This window comes from Haplochromis burtoni, unplaced genomic scaffold, assembly GCF_018398535.1.
Source record: "Haplochromis burtoni strain Fernald_Lab_line unplaced genomic scaffold, NCSU_Asbu1 Contig_20, whole genome shotgun sequence".
NCBI classification, from domain to species: Eukaryota; Metazoa; Chordata; class Actinopteri; order Cichliformes; family Cichlidae; genus Haplochromis; species Haplochromis burtoni.
Window position 1 is genome coordinate 3,263,622 of NW_024582381.1, and position 20,680 is coordinate 3,284,301.

Sequence of the window (20,680 nt, forward strand, 5' to 3'; positions counted from 1 at the left end):
CGCAGTAGATGCAGGGATGATGTTGGCACTTGGAAGTCTGTCGCATGGCAATGCTGAAAAAAACAAAAATCCCCGACGGTGTGCAACACATAACCCGACCTCTGGCGACATCTGGTGGACACACGGTGGCTTCACAAACGCGCATGTGTGTTTGTTTCTTTATTTGTGTAGATTTTCATACTTCAGGATTTTATGTTTATGTTTAATTCCTTTAACTCCAATTTCCACTCAAACAAAACTTTTGGTTCTGTAATAATTGTCTCCTGTAAGAGTAATAAAAACATCTCTTTACCTCTGCAGCAATTATCATGATTAATAATATTATTCAGTTCTCTAAAATATACAAATCTTCAATGAAAATAAAATATCTACATGTTGATTCTCTTAAACTTGACTTTTAGATTTCTCAGGGTTGTGGGAGGGTTGGATTTGGAGCCTATCCCAGGTAACATAGGGCGAGAGGTGGGGTACACCCTGGACAGGTCACCAGTCTGTCACAAAGATAGCACATAGAGACAGTCACTTTTAATAATTTCTATTATCAATCTCAAAATGCTTTGTGATATTATTAATAATTAGATGTATGGGAGTGGACAGTGAGGATGGGATCACTGTTGACAAGTTGCTTCTGCTGGGAAGCCATGTCTGTTGCCACTGCAATAGAGGGTGGGTAAATAAAGCTAAGAAATTGTTGATAAGACATTGGAAACTGCTTGTACAGCATTCAGAGACTTGTGAAACCATGTTTTAAGGTGTGAGTGTCTAATAGTAGTCTTGGTAAACTTGTAGTACTCCCAGTTAACACTTCCCATAGGAGCAGTGACAGTGGGCGCTGCTGTTGTTGTGAGAGGGAAAAGGGGAGCAGCCTCCACTGAGGATGGCATAAAGTTAAACTGAAGGTCGCAGAACATCATCCTCTGAACTGTTATTTTTACTAAAAACGAATTTCCCTGACACTCCTACGCCAGGGCTGCAGATTGTCACCTCAAGTGGTACATTGAATGTTTGGGGAAAATTTCCTTGTTTGCTGGGATACAACCTGGCACAATGATCTACTTTTGCCTATTTTGAGAAATTATGTTTGTGATTGATTAGTTATGCCTGTAGAGGTCTTTAGGGGGAGCTCTTGCCACCATACTGAAGATGTTGAAAGGAAAGCTATCCCACCATTTTCTCTCATTTATCCTCTTTTCAGGTATGAAGAGAGAATTTGTACAGTTGTACTATGAACTATTATGTGGGGAACTGTGTTGCTTGTATTTTCTAAACATGCTAACTGAAGTTTGGAAATCTTTTTAAGCTTTCTTTCAGTTTTTAGTGCTAACTGGTGCACCGTACAGTTAGCTAAGCTAAACACTGGCTTGGTGGCTGGCACAGAAATGCATGTCCCCAGAATATATACCACACATACGGGATATACTTTAATCATGATTAGTTCAATAGGAAACACATACAGTGTATGTGTGAGATTAACCTTTGCTATATTTCTGTGTCAAACTATCCACTGATATGCTTGTGTTTGTTTTATAACAAGGATTGGTATTTAAAAAAGGGACAAATGACTGTAGATGTGTTTTATAAATGTTTATTTCCAGAACATTTGAGGTTCATAATCTATGTTTATGTTTATTGATTTGTTTGTTTAATTTGTTGTCAAGTGTCTTTCAGCAAATCAAAGTTCACAGTGATGGATGTTGGACTGATACGAAGCAGATGCTCACAGTTGGTTTCAAAGGTTTCAGTCGTCAGTTTAAAGGTAAGCGAATGTATTCGATATTACTGTTATTCTGTATTTCTTTACTGGTGTCATGCAGGCTGGGGGTTGGAAAGCGGCCCCAATAGCCCTCGTAACATCTTCTTAGCTAAATGTAGCTAGAGCACAGTTCTCAGCCTGTCCAGAAAGACAACTGTAATTCACAGTACACATAATTTTTTGATAAATGTTGAATGAGTCATTTCCCACCTGGCAATCCCACTTTAACACTGTCTGGAACTTTTTCTGAGTTTTAAAACAAACTTTCTGGAAAGCACTTTCCTGATTTTACTAGAAATATAATTTCCTTTTAACTGTCTTTCAATAGACTAAAAGAATAAATAATAAGACTAAAGTATAAAAAAAGATTGTTGGCACACAGGAGGACTCTATGAAACCCACACTAGCACCAACCAACCAACTCTGAACACCTTTCACTACCAAATGAAGTACAAAACAAGTAAGTCAAGAAAAATAAATTACAAAGAGTATTAACATTTAAAAATTGCCACAGTGGTTTGCCCTGTGATTGCCCTTCTTTTTCTCTACTTACTGCTGAAGAGACAGCCAGGAGGAGATTATAATGATGCAAAGGTAGGGTGAAACATGCAAAAGAATTAAACTAGTAAGTTTGAATTATGGATAGTAGAAGTGTCTCCATGGCACGAAGTATTTTCAGCATGAGGTAAAATCACTCCTCTGGAGTAGTCCATTACCAAAACCAGACCCTGGTACCAACAGCAGAACATGGATGGGTGGATCAGTCTATGTCAGGTGGCTGAAACAGACAGATTAATGTAGCTGTAAGTCTTGTATGAAAATTGGAAAAGCAATAAAGCACAGTAGTTGTTTCCTTTAGGCTGTTACATATGCAAAGATGTGGGAATGTCCTTCATCTATGTTTCTGTATCGAAAATGCTGTAAATAGCCTAAAACATCACCTGTTTAACATGATAGATCCTAAAGAGAAAAAACCTTTGCTGTGAATCACAGCCAGTGTAGAGCTGTTAGAAGAAACACAGCAGCAGATATCAGACATTCAGGGGAGCTCGTCACTCCAGCACCTGCAGACAGAGACACACCAACATGTAAGCTATTCTGCACTGCTGTAAAAATTAGGAACACTTTGAAAACACACATTCTTTACTGATGTGACTGGGTACCTACAGAGGGCTGAATTTGAGAACACCACAAAAACCAGCGTGAAAACAAAATTATACGACAGGCTTGATTGGGGTGGCTGTAGCTCAGGCGGTAGAGCAGGTCATCAACAGCTTGGAAGGTTGATGGTTCGATTCCTGGCTAGTCTGCATTCCAAATATTGGGCAAGATACTAACCCCAAATTGCTCTCCGATGCATCCATTGGAATATGAATGTTAGGCAGAAAGCACTTAAAAAGTGTGCATGGGTGAATGCACAAGTTGTATAAAGTGCTTTGAGTGCTCAGAAGAGTAGAAAAGTGCTATATTTACATTTTCCTTAAATTGAATTACAGCAACTCAAAATGGCAATTAGTAGCTTGTGTGGGCGTGGCCAACGTGCTTGCTTGACAACATCAGGGCATGCTCATAACTGGATGATGGTTTATATCCTGGGGGATTGCTTCCCAGATTTGGACCAGGGTATCACTGAGCTCCTGGTCAGTCTGAGGGGCAACCTGGCAGCGTTGAATGGACAAAAAAAAGTCCAAATATTTTTCTATTGGTTTTAAGTCACGTGGGAGTGGGAGCCTAATATAAGATAAAAACTTGCAATTTCAACAGCACATCTCAGTCTTTCTACATGATAAATGTGTAAATTACAGAGAAAATTCTGGTAGTTCACCTCCTATACTTTCCTGTATTTATAAAACATGGAATTTTTATTAACTTAACTGAAATTTCTACAGAAGACAATGAAAAACAGGAACCTTTCTGTCATATAACTACTTGTTAAGTACTTGAATGGCTGTGAGGGGGTCTTTATCTGCAGGGAAAACTGTAAAACCTATAAAACTACTGTTAAATTTTTTCCCCTTCCTTCACATTTTCCAAAGCCATTCTGCAGGACAGTTTTGGAACCTTTACCAGGCCAATTCATGCCTGGGGACTAGATCTTTTGACACCTGTGCCTTAGACTGATTCTTATCGCTGCACATACCTCTATACTGGTTTTAAAATGTTCGTGACCTGAGTCAGAACAGAAATAGCCACATCAGCTTTAAAAGCCTCTTTTTCCAGGAATAAACTACAGGAGGTAAAACTGTCACATGAGAGTTTAAGTCAGTATTACAGGACTGAGTAAATGAGTCTCAGTCAGTGGGACTGCTCGTAAATTGAAGATGAAATCTGTCTCAAACTGAATGTGACTTTCTGCTTCAAGCTCTGAGCTGTGGGGAGGGCGTTTGACACGTAATTTGACATTTCCTCTGCACGAGAACAGATCATTGTTGTTCTACTTCAGTCTGAGACAGGAGATGAAGTGAACAGATACAAAAAGAATACAAAATAAATATGACAAAAAGCAACACTGATAATGCAAAACTGCAGAAAATGGTTGATATCCTGAATTTGTGAGTGAATATTGGAGGACCCTTTTGTGGTTTCCAAATTTTAATAATTTAATAATTCAAACTTGTTAAAAATGTGCTTTAGATGCTTTGATTTGCGCTAGTAATTTTTCTGGACTGATTCATACCAGCGTTGTTTTGATTATGAGTTATAATTTTGGGCAAACAGCAACTACAAATGCATTTATTTTATCATGATAAGTATTCTTGCCATGACAGCTACATAGTAGAGCTCAGAAACTTTAAAGGTTACTCAGTGTTTTGAGGTCCTACTGTTTCACATCCTGATGACAGAGATGTTGAAATAACTGCTGTTTTTGTTCTTATTTGTGGCTAACAGCTTTCTGCATATGAGCTCACCATGTCTAGTTTGCAAAAACAAAAGTGGTGATTATGAAACCGCTCAGCTTCATAACAGCTGCAAACTCCCTCCTCTCTTAATAGTTTGTTTGTAATTTGTTTTCAGCACCAAATAGATTAAAATGGGCGTTACACAGGGTGTAACATCAAGGGGACAGGTTTTCTGTGTCTGTGAAGGGGGACACATTTATACGTTTGGGATGCAAAAAATATAGCCTTTTGAATTAAAATTATTCTTTTTGATACACCTCAAATACTTTTAAATGAACAGTCATTGTCATGCAAGTCGAAAGATGGCCAAGCTTTAACACTGGAAGAGAATAATGAGCTACAATAAGTGGACTCATAGTTCTGGCTTCAAAGCACCTCCGCTACTTCCACTGGAAGAAAAGTGTTTTGACATTGATGTGATAATTATTCATTCTTTCATTCATCAATTTTTTTTGCAGTTAATTATTAAACACAGAAAAAGTGATCAGAGTTGGAAAATACAAAATATCTGACCGCTAAAAAAATAGATATATGGTTTTTACTGTCCATTTTATTAAATTCTATAAAATAAAAACCACTACCACAAATATTATGTTGTGTAACCTCGAGTGACTGTACTGGCATGTAGATTACATGTGAAATTAGTGAGATCCCCTCTATCTCCAGTTTAACTTTTCTCAGTCCACTGGATGGCGCCAAACATACCTTTGCTGAAAGTGTCGGTGGCCCTCATTGTCGTGTTCAAAGTCGGGTTGTGGATGAGACAGCTCACGGCCTCGTGAGGACCTGCAGGGATTAGTAGGGTGCTGCGGGAGCTGTAAAGGCGGTCGTGATAATTCTGCATCGTTGTAGTTTGGATGTTCCTCGACTCTACTGATTGATGAGAGCTGGTATAGAGGAGGACCCATTGTATCTCAGGGGCAGGAAATCCTCCTTGGGTAGTGCACACTGCAGTCATTGTTTTCATATTAACATCTAGCCTGGGATTCTGATAAGGAACTGAGGAGAGAAGGGGACAGAAGACCATTTCCATCTTTCTAAAAATTTTTGAATAAAGAAAGTGAATATTACTCTAACAGGAGTAGCGATTCTTCATGCCAGATTCTTCAGAATGGCATAACCTCATCAGTCCTTCGGCTGGATGAGGTGAATATGTATAATTCCTGAATAGCTTGTGCACTTCAAGCACATCTTGACTGTTTGATTTAAAACCCACTGTGGTTGTGCACAGAGCAAAAATACACAAACTGTGTCTTTGTCCAAAATGATTTGAACCTAGCTGTCACTTGACCAATAAATAATCATTACAATCACTAAATGCAAATATTAGCATTGTCACTGTTGGCAGTGCCTGAAAGGAGGAAACTACACATTCTACATTAACCACAATAGCATAAAATCAATGTCATCTCCACTGACTGTAGGTGCTTATTTATATGACAATATAACTTCTCTTTCTTATTTTTGTGAAAAAGACTGAAAACCTTTCTTACCACCGATCTGTAAAGTTACTTGGCAGATCTGTGTGTGTTCCAGGTGGTATTTCTTCATCACGCTGCCGTCCAAGACTGCCGCAAAAGCCCAGAAAGTCCTTTCGTTATCTTCAAGAGTCAGGTTTTTGATTATGATGCTGATATTTCCTCTAATTATGTCCTGAGGGAAGGCTGAGACCCTGTGTTTATAGTAGTCATTTACATGCTCAGCCATCTTTCTTCCTTCATTATAGGAATACAACACAAAATCCCTGTTATCTTGCCAATAAAAACGAACATTACTCCAGTCTGTGATATTTTTATTTTGTATACTACATTCGAGGACTGCTGAGTCGGTGATAGTGGTGTTAACATACACCAGTGTTGCATTACCCACTGAAAATGGAAAAAAAAAATAAAATGGACAACTGTTAATGATTGCTACTTCCTCAAATCCTGTGACAGTCTAATACCAAGCACTCTTATCTTTAAAATGAATTTCTTCTCAGATAAGCCAAACGGTACAGTTCCATCATGTACACAAACACGCACACAGCTTTGAATGAAAATGGTCTTATAAAAAGGTGATAGCTTACCGATCGTGAGACTGAAAAAAAGTACAAATAGGATCAACATTTTTGTGAGCCTTTTGTCAAAGAGCAGCGAGTAAAACACGTGTTAGTGAGCACGGACACTAAAAATGAGGTCATGTGCAACGGAGACTAACAAGATGCCTTCTTTTGACTCGACAGTCTTCATCGGGCCTTTCCCCCTAGAATGACTAGTAATAAAGTCTTCATAATACCGAAGTAAAGCTCTGCTGTGGAGAGCAGCTAATATCTGCATTATCAGTGCCCTGTGACTACATAAAGCCTACGTGCTTTGGTTGCCATTGAAGAGGAAGTGAGAGTTGGGTAACGTGTCAGAGTATTAAAGCAGAATATTAAACTAAGTGTACTCTAGGGAGACTCAATAATCTGAGCCTTTCCGACATCGAGAGCTAGAAAATAAAACAGAAGAGTGAGCATATATTTTCTGTTCACCTCTGCACGACAAGCTTCCACTCTCTGTCAGACAAAGACGTTCAGATGACTTCCTTAATATTGAGAACCACCTGCCATTAGATGCAGATATGAAATCAGTTTAATATGATAGAAAAGGAAGAACATGACTCACGTGTGTTTACAGATCCAACGAGGATACCTGACAGTTTTTCCATTGCCCGCCTAACATAGAAACAGTGTGTGTGAAAACCAACAGGGGCCGAAAGGTAAGATTATCAAATGGATATCTCATGGTTAGACAAAATAGAAAAACTGTTGCATCAAAAAAAATCACACAACTTCCTGTTGCTCTATTTGCTCTTTTTTTCTTCATTGATTTTGAAGTTGTTTTGTCTCTCTTACGTTTAGCTCCTTTGATCTTCACTTTGATCATTTTTTGCCTTCTTCTCAGTCTGTTCGCTTGCTCTGTGTTCAGTAATCTTCTTGTTGATCTGATACGGGCAGTTTAATTTACACTGCTTTCTGTGGTAGTATCTTTGGTTTCCATTGTTTTTGTATCTTCAATCACTGTACACACACTGCCCACTTTATTAGGTACACCTTGCTAGGTCCGGTGTGAACCTCATTTTTCATTAAGAATTTAATTCTTCATTAAACAAAATACTGGAAATATTCGTCAGAGATTTCAGTTCATATGATATTATACATGATAGCATCACACAATTGCACCAAATGTGTGCACTGCATCCATGATGTGAATCTTTTGTTCGTTAACTCGCGGTGTTATCTTGTTTGGGGCAGCCATGGAAAGGGATGGACATGATCAGCAACAATACTCAGGGTAGGCGGAGTGTTTAAAGCTCATTTGGTGCTAATGGGCTGAAGGTGTGCCAAGAAAATATTCCCCACCCCATTACTTGTCCACCACTAGCAGGAACCGCTGATAAAGGCAGAATGGGTCTGCGTTTTTATGTTGTCTACATCAAAGTCTGACTTGACCATCTGAATGTTGCAGCACAAATTGAAACTCATCAGACCAGATATTTTTCCAGTCATCTGTTGTTTAGTTTTACTGAACCTGTGTGAACTGTACTCTCAGTTTCCCGTTCTTAGCTGACAGGAGTGTCACCTGGCTTTATCGTCTGCTGCTGTATCCCATCAGCATCAAGATTCTGCATTTGCATTTGGACATACTCTTCTGCATTCCCTTGGTTGTAATCGTGTTTGGTCATTTGAGTTACTGTTGCCACTCATTGAATATTTGCTCTCTTACAACCCAAGAGATGTTTGTGTTTGAAAATGATAGTAGATTGTCAGTTTCTGCCTGGCAACAACCATGACATGTTCATAAAATTAACATAAATCACCTTTTCTCCCCATTCTAATGCTTAGTTTGAACATCAGCAGGTTGTTTTGATCATGTCTATATGACGAAATGGATTTAGCTGCTGGCACTTGATTGGCTTACAACCACGCGTCAGTGTGAGCTTCACGGGATGTTTTTGGTTTGTTGTTTGTGTTTCAGTCAGATATGAACATCTTCATCTTGCACCATCATCATAACTAATCATGATAAAAATCAAAGTGAAATAGTATACTACTGTTATGGAAACTACTAATATTAATATATAGTATGTTATATAATACTATTTTAGGTCATATTAGGGTCTTGGAAGCACATCATTGGCAGGTTAGGAATCGCGGCAAGATCCTTGTGTTAAATTGATTGTTTCTGAGCAGCGATCAGAGTATTTAGGGGGATAGGAGCCTTTATATTTTACCCACAATGCACTTGTACTTCAGTTGTCTTTGTTTTGCAGCCAGAAACCATGGCAGCAAAGCAAAGAAAGTCAGCAGTGTTGCTTTATGATGATGCCAAAATGTAAACTTTATTTCTCAAGCCTGTATTACAAGAATGAATCACCGTCAGCACATATATTCTCCTTTTTGCAACTGTCTGCTGGCTGCAGTTGTTAGTTACCAGAAATATTGGTGAAGCACAGTAGGTTTGTGGTCCATGGATCCTTTTTTGTTTTTGTTTTCTGCCACAGATGTATTCTTGCTGACTTTCTGTCTGGGACATAAAGCAGACTCAGTTTGTTGAAGTGAAAGCAGTTCAATTTTTTCCTCTTTGTTTCCTCAGGCATAGTCATCAAAAAGGAAAACTTTGTAACTGATTATAAAATGGCAATGATATCGCAGAAGTAATTAAGAACCAGTCAGACAGCTTGATTTAAGTAGTTTTCTGATAATGTAAGCAGAATGCAGCTAATTTCAGAATTTACTAAACAGCTGTTTTTGTCCTGCTAAGGCTTTACACACCAGAAGCGTTTCATAAAAACGTCACGTAATTCCGAATTTTACGGATCCAAACATGCTATGTAACCTAATACACACTGAAGTATTTGCAGAAAATTTGTCACCTCAAATAACACACTGTGAAAGAAAGGAGTCGAATCAAGCGATGGTGAGCTAGTCCTGATTTTACTAAACCAAAAAAGGAGACAAACTGAGAATTCTGTGTTCACTCCATTCTCAATGAGAAGACAGCATGCGAGAATTCATGTTAGGGATCCAGGAGTCTGAAGCTTTCACGGCGATGCTTTTGCGCTTATTTTGGAATGTCAGTGGGGCCAGTTGAACTCTTGTTAGCAGAGAAATGAGACCATACTTGAGGAGGCAGAGAAATAATTTCAAGAGCTGATTGTGACACAACAACAATCAAATGTAACACCATGTTCAACACTTTGACTGTGTCACCACCAGACAATGATGTGATTGGTTAGATGTGTTCATATGCAACCGAAACACTGGAAACATTTAGCTTAACCTCAAAAAATTAACGTTGCAAATTCCTCCTACGTAATTTCGTGTTGGGTTGCATCAAGAATAGGTGAGTCATAAAATATTTTTAGTGGACGATATATTTGCACAGATTTTATGTTTCTTGTGTGTAGAGGCTTTTACTCAGAAAATCCACCAAACTCTTTTTAAACAGTAAAAAAAATAAAATAAATTGGGGAACTGATTAAAGTTTTGATTGCTGTCCCCCTGATGTGACCCACTGGTTATGTTTTACTTTGAATTGAAGAAGTATTACACAGTTTAGAGAACAGAAACACAAACAATGTCACAACACAACAGTCTATCCAAATGCAGAGCAGTGGGTCTGTTAAATGAAGCATTCTTGTAAAGCTTTTTGTTTTTAATCATTTATGAGCTTCCTTTTCAATTCATGAATGAGCATATACAGCCACAGCTCCACCTTAGATAGACTGGGTGCTAGGCTAGGTTTTTGTACTTTTCCAGCCCTGGACTACATGATATCTGCCACTGCAAGCTACAGTAAGTAGGTCCTGATTTGTTTGCTATTGAGGGACCAAGTTGCACCACATAGTGGTGCATAATGTGAGCCAAATTTAAGTCTTCTCAGTATAAAATCCTCACGGGACAGGCTTTGTCAGACAATTTAGGCTTTGAAGATAATGAGGCGAAAGGTAGCAGTGGGTACAAAAGCGATGTAACATAACTCAAAAGGAAGTGAAGCTAAATAACAAGCAGAAGACACAAGACTAACGTTTTGTATTCTGTAATGTAGACCTAAATGCTGCAGAGTATTAATGCACTTTGGATCGGGTCCAGATTCACATCACGAAGCTGCAGACGCCCCTCTTGCGCAGTCTGCGGCTCTGCCTTTCAGACAGCGAGGGCTGCGGTTGTTTACGCAGTGTGGGTCTGATTCTTTCTCACAGAAAGAAACATATTCACACATATTCAGAAGTCTGCACGGGAGCCATCTATTCTCTTGTCAGGGTCTTCAAGGAATATTTAATCTGATTTTTTCGGCTTCAAACTCCAATCATCAGGTAGGGGGAGGGGGGGGGTCATTCTGGTCCTGGTTATCCTTTAAAAATATTTTTATTGCATTTATGTTGGTCATTTGAACCACATAGTTTCTTTTTTTTTTCTCCATAAGAAGTGAGCTTGATTCTCTTCCTAAAACCTTAATTTTTTCTATCTATAAACCATATATAAAAAATATATAATGTTCATCTAATTGGGATACTTTTATTCTTTATACTGTGTTAATCATAAGAGCATTTATTTATTTATTTTTTAATTCAGGTATTTATTGTCTGCTTTTCAGGCTACTGTCAGTGAAACAAAAAAGTCAAAATAAGACATGAGCCCAGAACTGAAGCATGTTTTGATTTATCTGCTTTAATATTTTATTTTGAGTGACCTGTGGAGCAGTATGGAGAAAATCATCTACATTATTAACACATACAGGTATCATTTACAGTATCCTTCAGTCATAACGAGAATGAGAGCCAAAAAATAAAATTAATTAATAAAAGAAAATGTTTTTCTGTTTTTTAACGTTTTTTCCCCTTATGTAGTTGAAACTACATTTGCACATGCTCAAACGCTTCCTTCCTGTTTCGTCATTCTGTACATATCATCCTGCTGCTGACAAAAGGACATTCCTTTTACTATAAATGGAAATGAGTTGTTTCTCCACTTTGTTTGGTATGTCTGAAAATTTGTTATATGCCTTCAAGACACTGCAAAAATGTATGTGAAGCAAAGTGTGCGCATATGTACTTCTTTTAGCATGGTGACCTTTGTGCTTATGAAATCTGCTCTTTCTATTAATCCAGTTTATAATATCATTATTTACTAATCTCATCAGCTGTCTTGTTAGTTGTTACATTCAGCGATAAAAATGTTGTGTGAGACGTGAAAGTAGTTCGAGTGTCGTGGGAGAACTCTTTTTGTCTGATGACCACGTAAGCCAACAAAATAGTGGCTGTCATTTGTCAGCCTAAAAGTTGAAGTGTTGCCTTGGAAGTGAGATCCTGAACCTGAAGGTTGCTCTATGCATCTAACTGTGTGTGCATGTGGAGGGTTAAAAAAACAAAAGGTGACGTGGTCTAGCAGTTAGCACCATTGTGTGAAGTCTAAGGTATTGTGCAGTTTAGCTCACTGGAGCTGTTTTCCTACTGAGGAAAAGAATAATCTGGTTGAATTAAAGCTTAAAATAAACTGGCTGAAGGGCAGAGCAGGGGAGCTGGAAAACTGCACAGTTCAATTCAATTCAATTCAATTTTATTTATATGCGCCAAATCACAACAAAAGTCGCCTCAAGGCGCTTGAGTTGGCAGCTGCGTAGGCTGCTCAACCACATCGTGCTCAAACCGTTCATAGAGTGGGTCTACAAGTAGGCCCACTCCGCTACCAGCTGGTTAACCAGCCTGTGATTGCAAAAGCTTCTTTGTGCCTATTACCATTAATGTAGGTCCCATTTAAAGTCTTTGGTGTCGACCTCATCAGGCCATTTTACCAGAGTCCTCGCAAAGATATCGCTTTGTATTAGTTCTGGTGGATCATGTAATCTGATATCCCAAAGCAGTGAGGCTGCGCACCGTTTCTGCAAAGAGTGTGGCACAAGCACTGTTTCAGGTCATCTCCCATTCTTCATCCTGAAAGATATACTGACTGACCAGGGTACATGGTTCATGTCTCGCACACTAAAGGAGCTGTATGAATTATTGGGCATTAAATCTGTTTGGACCAGTGTCTACCACCCTCAGACTGACGGGTGGTAGACACTGAACAAGACTTAAAAGCCCATGATTCATAAGTTCATTCACGAGGATAAATGCAGTTGGGATCGCCACAAAGTGCTTGTATTATTCCTTTCTTTTAGCTCAAAGTTACTTGCCAAGTGGTAAGGTCTCGTTGTGGTCTCGTTGTGGTCACGTGGTGGCGTTGACTATAACATCATACTGTCAGACAGGGGAGGAGCCACACAAATATATCACCTCAAACTCTTAAAAGCATGAAGAGAGGCTGAAACCACTTCTCTGGTGAGCCTGGTGACGGTGAGAGATGAGTTGGGGCTGGCGGTGCATAATTCCACGATTCCTGCCTCCCGCCATTGTGGCAACCATCTCACACAGCCCCAGAGAGCAGAGTAGCAGAGTAGCGGTGTTTTGCAGATTTGTTCTCCACCCTGCTCAGCTATACTAGTCTCATGACCAAATAATGACTCCGATATCTGCGAGTCTAATGATAGTCTTATGAGCACTATTTTGATACACACACAGGCGTGGCCCTATTGGTTACTTGAGCATAAGTGGCAAATTGTTCAGAGGGAATTGGCTGAAATGCTAAAAATGGGAGTAAAGTAACATAGTTCTTTTTGTGAAGAAAGATGGCTCTATATAGTTTTGTGTTGACTACCCTAAGGTGAATCAAGTTTCACACTTTGACACTTATTCCATGCCCTGGGTCAACAAGCTCCCTGACCAGTTAGGCACTGCTCACTTTTTCTTGATGTTGGATTTGACCAAGGGCTACTGGCAGATTCCCTTGCCCTGCCTGAGTCCAAGAAAAAAACGGCTTTGTGCAGGCTCTCTGTGGGGAACCCTTGCTCTACACGCCTAACTTATCTCCTATTTTGAACTCTTTACACAGGCTCCTGATGTATTTTAAGACTAATTTTAAAATACTTGTACTTACATACCGAGCAGTAAACGGAGCAGCTCCAGTCTACCAGTCCCATTTGGACATAACTTTTATTGCATTATAACTTGCATTTTTTTTTCCATTTTACCAGCTGATTAATTAGGCTTAAACAAGTCTTCAGGTTATGACGTCTGAATTGAGTGAATCTAAATGGACTTCTTTTAGTCTCAATTTACTGTATAAAGTACAATAAAGTACTACGTTCCACAGGTCAGAAAGTATTTTACGAGATTCAGAGCTCTACTGTCTGGAATGTTGATTTTTTTTTTTTAGCTGGATGTTTCTCTGTTTCCCTGCAGGTCTGCTGTTCTGGTTCTTGGTGCCAGTTTCATCAGAAACAAATGGAACCAGAGGGGCACCGCTGGTCCTTCAGTGCCATCACAACCTCAGCAAAAAGTTCATTCCTGAGCAAACCTCCATATACTGGCAAAGTAATTCCATCGTTCTTCATGTTTTTTCAAAAGGACAAGAGGAATTTCAACACCAAAGTGAGTCATTTAAAAACAGGACTGCAATTTTCCGTGATCAACTGGCTTCTGGCAACTTCTCCCTTGTCATCAATCCGCTGATGCTGAAAGACGATCAGCTCAGCATCGAAGTTGCTTACATACCAGAAAGCAGGACGCTCTGCCAAACCACTGTTCATGTAGCAGGTATAGTTCACCTTAATTAACATGGATGCAAATATCAGTATTTGTTAAATATGTGAAATACAAACTGTATGTCCAATGGGATTGAAAAGATGAAACCCTTCAGGCAGTGTTCAGGCACATATCTTAAGGATAATAAAACAGGTGGCTCGTGATGATTATTTCGAGTGCTGCATGTATTTATTCACTGAGTTGAGTGATGATTGAGGGATAAAACTAGTGACTAGTTTATGTTTTGGTTAATTTGTACAATAATGATCTCTGATTTCTTAAAATTTGTATGAAAATTCTAACATTTATACATGTGAAAAATCTCTGACTCATTTCCAGCTCGTTTTGAGATGCCAAATATTGTGGTCAACACCATAGATATGATGGCTATGTGTGCAACAAAGGGGGGCTTTCCTGAACCAGCGCTATCATGGATCTCCGTGGACCACGAGGGACATGAACGTACACTTGAACCACCTGATGTCCAGACCCTTGAGATCTACAAGGAAGATGATGGCACCTACAGAGTTACCAGTACTGCCAACATCAGAGGATCACAGAAAGTTACATGCAGCGTTTACAACCCAACTTCAAAGGAGACATTGAGTGTAATTAAAGACGTAATTACAGGTACTCCAAGGATCATTTTTGCTTTTCAGCCTGAAGTTGACTTTTCAAATAAATTCAGAATCCATATCCATAGGTTTGAAATAGATATGTAAACCACTGTGTTTATTAATCAACCAACAATGACAAAAACATAGAATAACTTGAGGTTCAACTCCTGAGGCAGAACTCTAAGTCTTAAGTCACAGTTCATCTTAAACACAGACAAAAACACACACACATATATATATATATATGTAATTTTGCTGTAAATTTAAAAACGCACTGTGAAATTTGAAACTGCCAGAATTACATACATCTCATCCCAGAATAACATCAATTGTAGGTCTGTTTCCCTGTAATTTCATGTCATCGAGCCAAAAGCCTTGACAAGCCTAGAAAATAACCTAATTCTCCATTGCAGACTTAGTAGTAGCAAATCTTTTATAGATACAATTTGAGTGAATGAATTCATAATTATATTAACACTAATCTCTTCAAACCAGAGAAGTTCTTAAAGTAACTTTTTGAAAAAAGTGTGGCCCCCAACAATCCTGATTTGAATTACAGTAGCTTACAATGTTACCATTTTCATGCAAGAGAATTCAAGATGCACATCAATTCCCATCAGTTCGTGGAAGCTTTCTGTGTTTCATTCATACAGATTCCCATGAGCAGTTAACCTAAAGTTCAGTTTACAGTGCTGTTTAGATTTAGATGATTTTTGCACTAAGGATTAATTTTGTGTTGAAGTTGTAGGTAAAGTAACACAACTGACTGTTGTAACTGTGTCTTGTTCCTGATTTACAGATGAAGGCTGGAGTCTGCCTTTGGGAGCTGTTCTTGGAGTACCGGTAATACTTGCAGTAATACTCGGAGCAGGAGCCGCCATTGGCTGCCGAAAAATGAAAAGTCTGTAAACTTTTGAATTTTGCTCCTTTTCCTTTGTAATTATTAATTATGAAATTAAATGTTTAAAAATTGGTTACATCAAATACTGTGCGGAGGATCAGTAACAGCAGTACTGAGTAAAATGTATGACTATATACATCATTAGAAAATGACAAAGTGACTCTGACCCCTTAGCAAACTCTGGTTGCTGGGTAAAAATGTGTTATTACTTGATTGGCTGGTGAGTGGTTGCTTGCATTTGCTATGAAAAAGAGAGTGCTACACCATAAGGTTGCTGCACTTGCCTGTAGTTTGCAAGAAAGACGTCCACTTATCTGCAAATACTACCCAAATACTCTTCGAGTTTTAATGAAAGTCTGTAAAGTTTGACACAAACTGGAAACTGACAGTTTCCATTTAAAGTAAAAAAAAAACACATTTGCAATGCTTGCAGACAAGTTGGTGTTTTTCATGCAATCACAAGGATTTTTTTTGTGCGGCACCGTATATTTCTTTGCAACCGATTTGACACTAGTGACTGGCAGCAACAACTGGACAACTGAGTACATACTTATTTTGCTTTTTTCTTCCTTTAATTTGCAACATCTTTGAGAGAATGCACCAGGTTTAAACCGCTGTGGAAAATTAGTATCAATCTCTTCATTTTAGCTCACCTTCTGAAGCAGTTACCAATGAAAGCTACAACACAAAGTTTGTGAGAGAGAAACATTTCAGGGTGTAAAATAACCTCAAACTATAACTTCATGAAGACCACTTTTCCTCCATTGGAACTCAGAACACGAAATTAAGCACAGGCACAGATGTCTCTGCTCTGTGTCAACCCTTTACGGTGTTGAGATCCATTGGAAAAAGATCCACACATATGCCGTACACAGCTGCTCTGTTGAAAGTTAATACATGAATCATTTTTCTTGCAGGGAGAGACTGTTCAGGACAAAGCCTACAACAACTGAGCGCCAATGAACCTGCACCATTGGAAGACAGCACTCCTGATCCTGCAGCTGTTGTAGTTGATGATGTAGCTAAATAAAGGGAAAACACTAAATAGAAGACATAGCAGGAACTCATGTTTCTGAAATAAAGACCTCATCTATGGAGGACCACAGAGCCACACACACCGAAAAATAGTGTTTTTATTTTAAATTCGATTATTAAATAATAAATAACTTTATTAACGTTTGAATAAGTAAAATAATAAATAAATGAATCTGTAAATGAATTTACAAATGCATAATTTATTGTACAATTCATTATTTAAGCAAAAAAAGTCTTTACTTGATGCACGTGGCTCTTGTGGTGCTCCATATGTTAGCATGTTACCTTCAACAGGTGGTTATAGGCTGAGTCTACAGGCGCACACTCGGCGGATCAACTCTACATTTCACTGCAGGGCCCCTTCATTTTTCACAATCGGTGTCGGGCAGAATGTAAATACATAGGCTGAAATCTAAATTTTACATTTGATGTTTACATCTAAATTATTTAGCTGTAACAAAACAGGAATAAAATGTAGGACACGGAAACTAAAGTTCAAAATCTGAAGAAATAGATCACACGCAGTTTACTGATGGATCGAGATATTAGTTACCCAGATAGCATCAGACCCCAAGGTGGATCTGCCCTGAATACAGTGTATTAAATAAAAACTGTTTTTGTAGCAGTTTATGAGCATTACGTTGTTTTAATGAGTATTTAGTAAAATTTAAATGTCCCAATTAAATGTTACAAACCTTTTTTCTTTAAAGAGAGGGTTTTGTTATTTCTACTGTTAGTGGATACATATCCTTAGATTTGCTTTAATGTCTCCCAGTTTAATCATTTCTAATATGAGCCAATCCCACTTTTACTCACAGATGATGGATCTCTTACAGCCACAACAGAGACGTTTCAGAGCAATTTCACGTATAACTCAAAGAATGCAGGGCAGCTTTCCAAGTCTTTAAAGAATGTAAAGCTTTATCAGTAAAGGCAAATGTCTTGTTTTTATAGATTTTAAATATTTCAGTATAGTTTTGGGAGGATGTACACAGATGATGATTCAAAATATTGTGACGTTATAAACCGATCTGGGTAGGATGAGCTGGAAAATTAGGAGAGGAAATAAAATATTCAGTTAGTTGAACTGGTTGAAATTCAGTTTCTACTGTTAGAGTATTTCCTGCAAGAAACGTAATAACAAGCGATCAAAGCTGTCATCATGATATCAAGGGCCAGATTAGGCCGAGATGTCAGTGTTACGATGCATTTGCAAAATTGCACCCATGCAAGTGGAAAATTCTTTTGTTGATCTATTAACGGTGCACTGATTTCCATGCAAAGATGCAGTCAGTACATCTTAATGATTACCTGACTTGAGTGGATTAGCGGCTCAGAAATAAGCACACAGTGAGAGACTGTGAAGGAGCGCGTGACAGCTCTGCAACATCACAGATCACTTTTGCGCGGTTTCTTTTTCTTTTTTTTTCGCAGATCGGTTGTATGCAAGTCTTTCAAAGAGGCTGCTATTAGTGGGACTCAGAAAGATCAAGTGCATTAGATTGACAGTCTTACCCCATATGGATTTCATTCATTCAGAGAGCAGATGAAGGAGCGAGATGGCATCAAAGTTAAAGAGAGGCGGAAATTACACCTCAAACATGCACGCGCGTGTGTGCGTGACGGATGCGCTAATTAAACACATAGCAATACACTTCTGGTTCTGTGCAAGCAGACTCCAATCCAGACACAGTTTATAGTAGAGCCTATGATATATGCCTTTTGGTGGATCAGGTTGTAGGTCAACCCACTGAGACTGATTTGAGTATGTCAGCAACGATATGTCAGCAATCAGGCTTAATGTGCAGTGTAATCAGATTGCAATCAGAGTACCTGTAGCTGCTTTAAAAACATAATTTAAAAATATATTTAGTTGAGTTTTAAAAGCTTAAAGTCATTTTAGTCTCATCTTCACTCATACTATATATTCACATTAAGAAACAGAAGCAGCATTAAGCCACAGCTGCACAAACCACCCAAAAGAAGAAAAAAACACAGCTTAATGTTAAATAAAAGAGATCAAACATCCAGCTATGAGTGAATAAACACTGATGAGGAGTCCGGTACCACCTGTAGCAAAGCCTCCACCACCATCAGCACAATCAGGTTTAGAGTACACTGCAGACGGGCCTTGATCGATACTGGGATGCTCAGTTTTGGTTTCATTATTCTAAAAATGCAACACTTTGAATCTTTAGATATCATTAAATTCTGGTACCGGTGTATGTTTTTCTGTAGTTTTGGGGCCTGATTCGATTATTTTACCATTCTAGTGTTAAACGTTTTTGAATTTTTTCTGCAAGAGTTATTAATTGAGGCAAAAATGGGAGCAAAATCCACAAATTACTGCTTACAGGTGTGGTTAGTTCGGTCGTTGGTTTTCTAAACACAGATGCAGTCAATTCAATATGACATACTCAGTCTGCCAAAGGCAATGCAATTTCAAGCACGGTCAAAAAATAAGACATGGTAATTTAAGATAATTTTCTAGCAGGACAGGTGCAGCATTGTAATTGTAAACAGAAAATGAAGTAAATTAATATGGAACGTGTACGTTAAATATAGGCCTACAGTGGCAGTCTAGCAGAGAATCGTTATAATGGAGACAAACTTCAGTAACTGACAGAGTCCAATGTAGGACTGTAAGAAGTAACAATTGGACATCATGTTTTGATGATGGGAAATGTGTGATTGAAAAAAAATGGGTTTGCTGATTTCGTGGGGGAATGTTTGGCGTGTGGTGGATCAGAAATTTGATTCCTTTTAGGGTTGTACATTTTTATTCCCTATATTTTTTGATTGACTTAATTGTTGTTTTGAATGTGTTGCTGTATGGAATATGCAGTAGGAATGAAAAGGGAGTGGTGAGAATTGTGCCTGGGTTGACTGTGTGTAGATCCATTGGTACTGCCTTTGGTTGGGACTACAGTACACAGAAATGTAGTCATTCATCTCCCCTCACTATTTCCCCTGTTTAAGGTAACTGCCATGCACAAAACTCTACAAACTTTTTTACTCCATCATCATTGTTCATTGTAAGGGAAGAGGTGAATGGTGGACTGTTTCAGCTGTGTAAGCTAGCTTTTAATACTGTCCCACCATGTTGAATGATGTTTTTTCTGCCACTGTCTGCATATTTAAGTTAACTACTGAAAGACATACAGAACTAAAGTATTATTTAATTACTGTGGAAAGGCAGTGTCAGCTAAAATATGTGAGTTAATTAGATGTATTTACCTTATGTCACAGTTCATGTTGTGCACTGCCTGAAGTCTTCTCATCAGCTAATACAGAAAATAACAGTAACTTTGTTTGGAAACTGTGGTTCTGAGACAGAGTTTATCATTGCAGAGAGAATACGGGTTTGGTTGTGTCTTTTGTAACTGACACTCTATACAGAAGTCGAGAGCTGCATGTATCTTCATTCATCTCCAGTTTGAGGGCACAACATATGCACGCATGCGTATTTTTGATCTATATCTCACACACTGTCAGAGCTGTGAACTCCATTACATGGACTGAGCAATTCCTGCAACTGAAGCCACGGTATGTTGAAGACATTTTGTTGATTCATTTTGAGTTTTGTTGATTTTTAGTAAATACTGACATTACTTTTTTGTGTTTTTTTTAGTTTCACAAAGTTTGCAATGCGTTAGTACATCTAGCCCATACTGTCACTTATTCTTGCTCTGATTTAAACCTCTCTCTGAGTAAGCAGAGGGCTGCAGTGCCTTGTGGTGACTATTGTTGTGATTTGGCAATGAATAAATAAATTGAAATTGAAATCAGTGTTAATGACACATCGCTCTCTCTCTCTCCCTCAGCG

General features: G+C 38.5%; 2 protein-coding genes across 5 annotated transcripts; one reads left to right on the forward strand and one right to left on the reverse strand.

Moving 5' to 3' along the window:
• Positions 1–44: 44 nt before the first annotated feature.
• Positions 45–20,639, forward strand: LOC102292637. Of its 4 annotated transcripts, none has more exons than XM_005919349.3 (6): positions 45–145; positions 1,659–1,756; positions 13,960–14,313; positions 14,641–14,931; positions 15,718–15,819; positions 16,737–20,639. In XM_005919349.3, exons 1-6 carry the CDS (start codon positions 45–47, stop codon positions 16,847–16,849), a joined length of 1,059 nt encoding a protein of 352 aa, XP_005919411.1. In that variant the 3' UTR covers positions 16,850–20,639. The 4 variants fall into 4 exon arrangements, 3 of the variants coding, with proteins under 3 accessions (XP_005919411.1, XP_042074469.1, XP_005919412.1); XM_042218535.1 differs by having other exon boundaries at positions 15,718–15,761; XR_006054101.1 differs by lacking the exons at positions 45–145; positions 1,659–1,756 and adding an exon at positions 6,515–7,395.
• On the reverse strand, positions 5,321–7,359 carry LOC102292131 (CD276 antigen homolog). The gene is made up of 3 exons (XM_042218541.1): positions 7,302–7,359; positions 6,147–6,521; positions 5,321–5,652 (listed from the first exon to the last, which is right to left on the reverse strand). Exons 1-3 carry the CDS (start codon positions 7,342–7,344, stop codon positions 5,321–5,323), a joined length of 750 nt encoding a protein of 249 aa, XP_042074475.1. The 5' UTR covers positions 7,345–7,359.
• Positions 20,640–20,680: the final 41 nt, after the last annotated feature.

Excerpts from the sequence above, each read along its gene's own strand:
- LOC102292637 (XM_005919349.3), top strand. The coding sequence starts at position 45 with ATGGCAATGCTGAAAAAAACAAAAATCCCCGACGGTGTGCAACACATA. Across the intron at positions 1,757-13,959 it reads TTTCAGTCGTCAGTTTAAAG|GTCTGCTGTTCTGGTTCTTG; the intron begins GTAAGCGAATGT and ends GTTTCCCTGCAG. Across the intron at positions 14,314-14,640 it reads AACCACTGTTCATGTAGCAG|CTCGTTTTGAGATGCCAAAT; the intron begins GTATAGTTCACC and ends ACTCATTTCCAG.
- LOC102292131 (XM_042218541.1), bottom strand. The coding sequence starts at position 7,344 with ATGGAAAAACTGTCAGGTATCCTCGTTGGATCTGTAAACACAC. Across the intron at positions 6,522-7,301 it reads CGTTGGATCTGTAAACACAC|TGGGTAATGCAACACTGGTG; the intron begins GTGAGTCATGTT and ends TTCCATTTTCAG. Across the intron at positions 5,653-6,146 it reads AGTAACTTTACAGATCGGTG|TTCCTTATCAGAATCCCAGG; the intron begins GTAAGAAAGGTT and ends TTCTCTCCTCAG.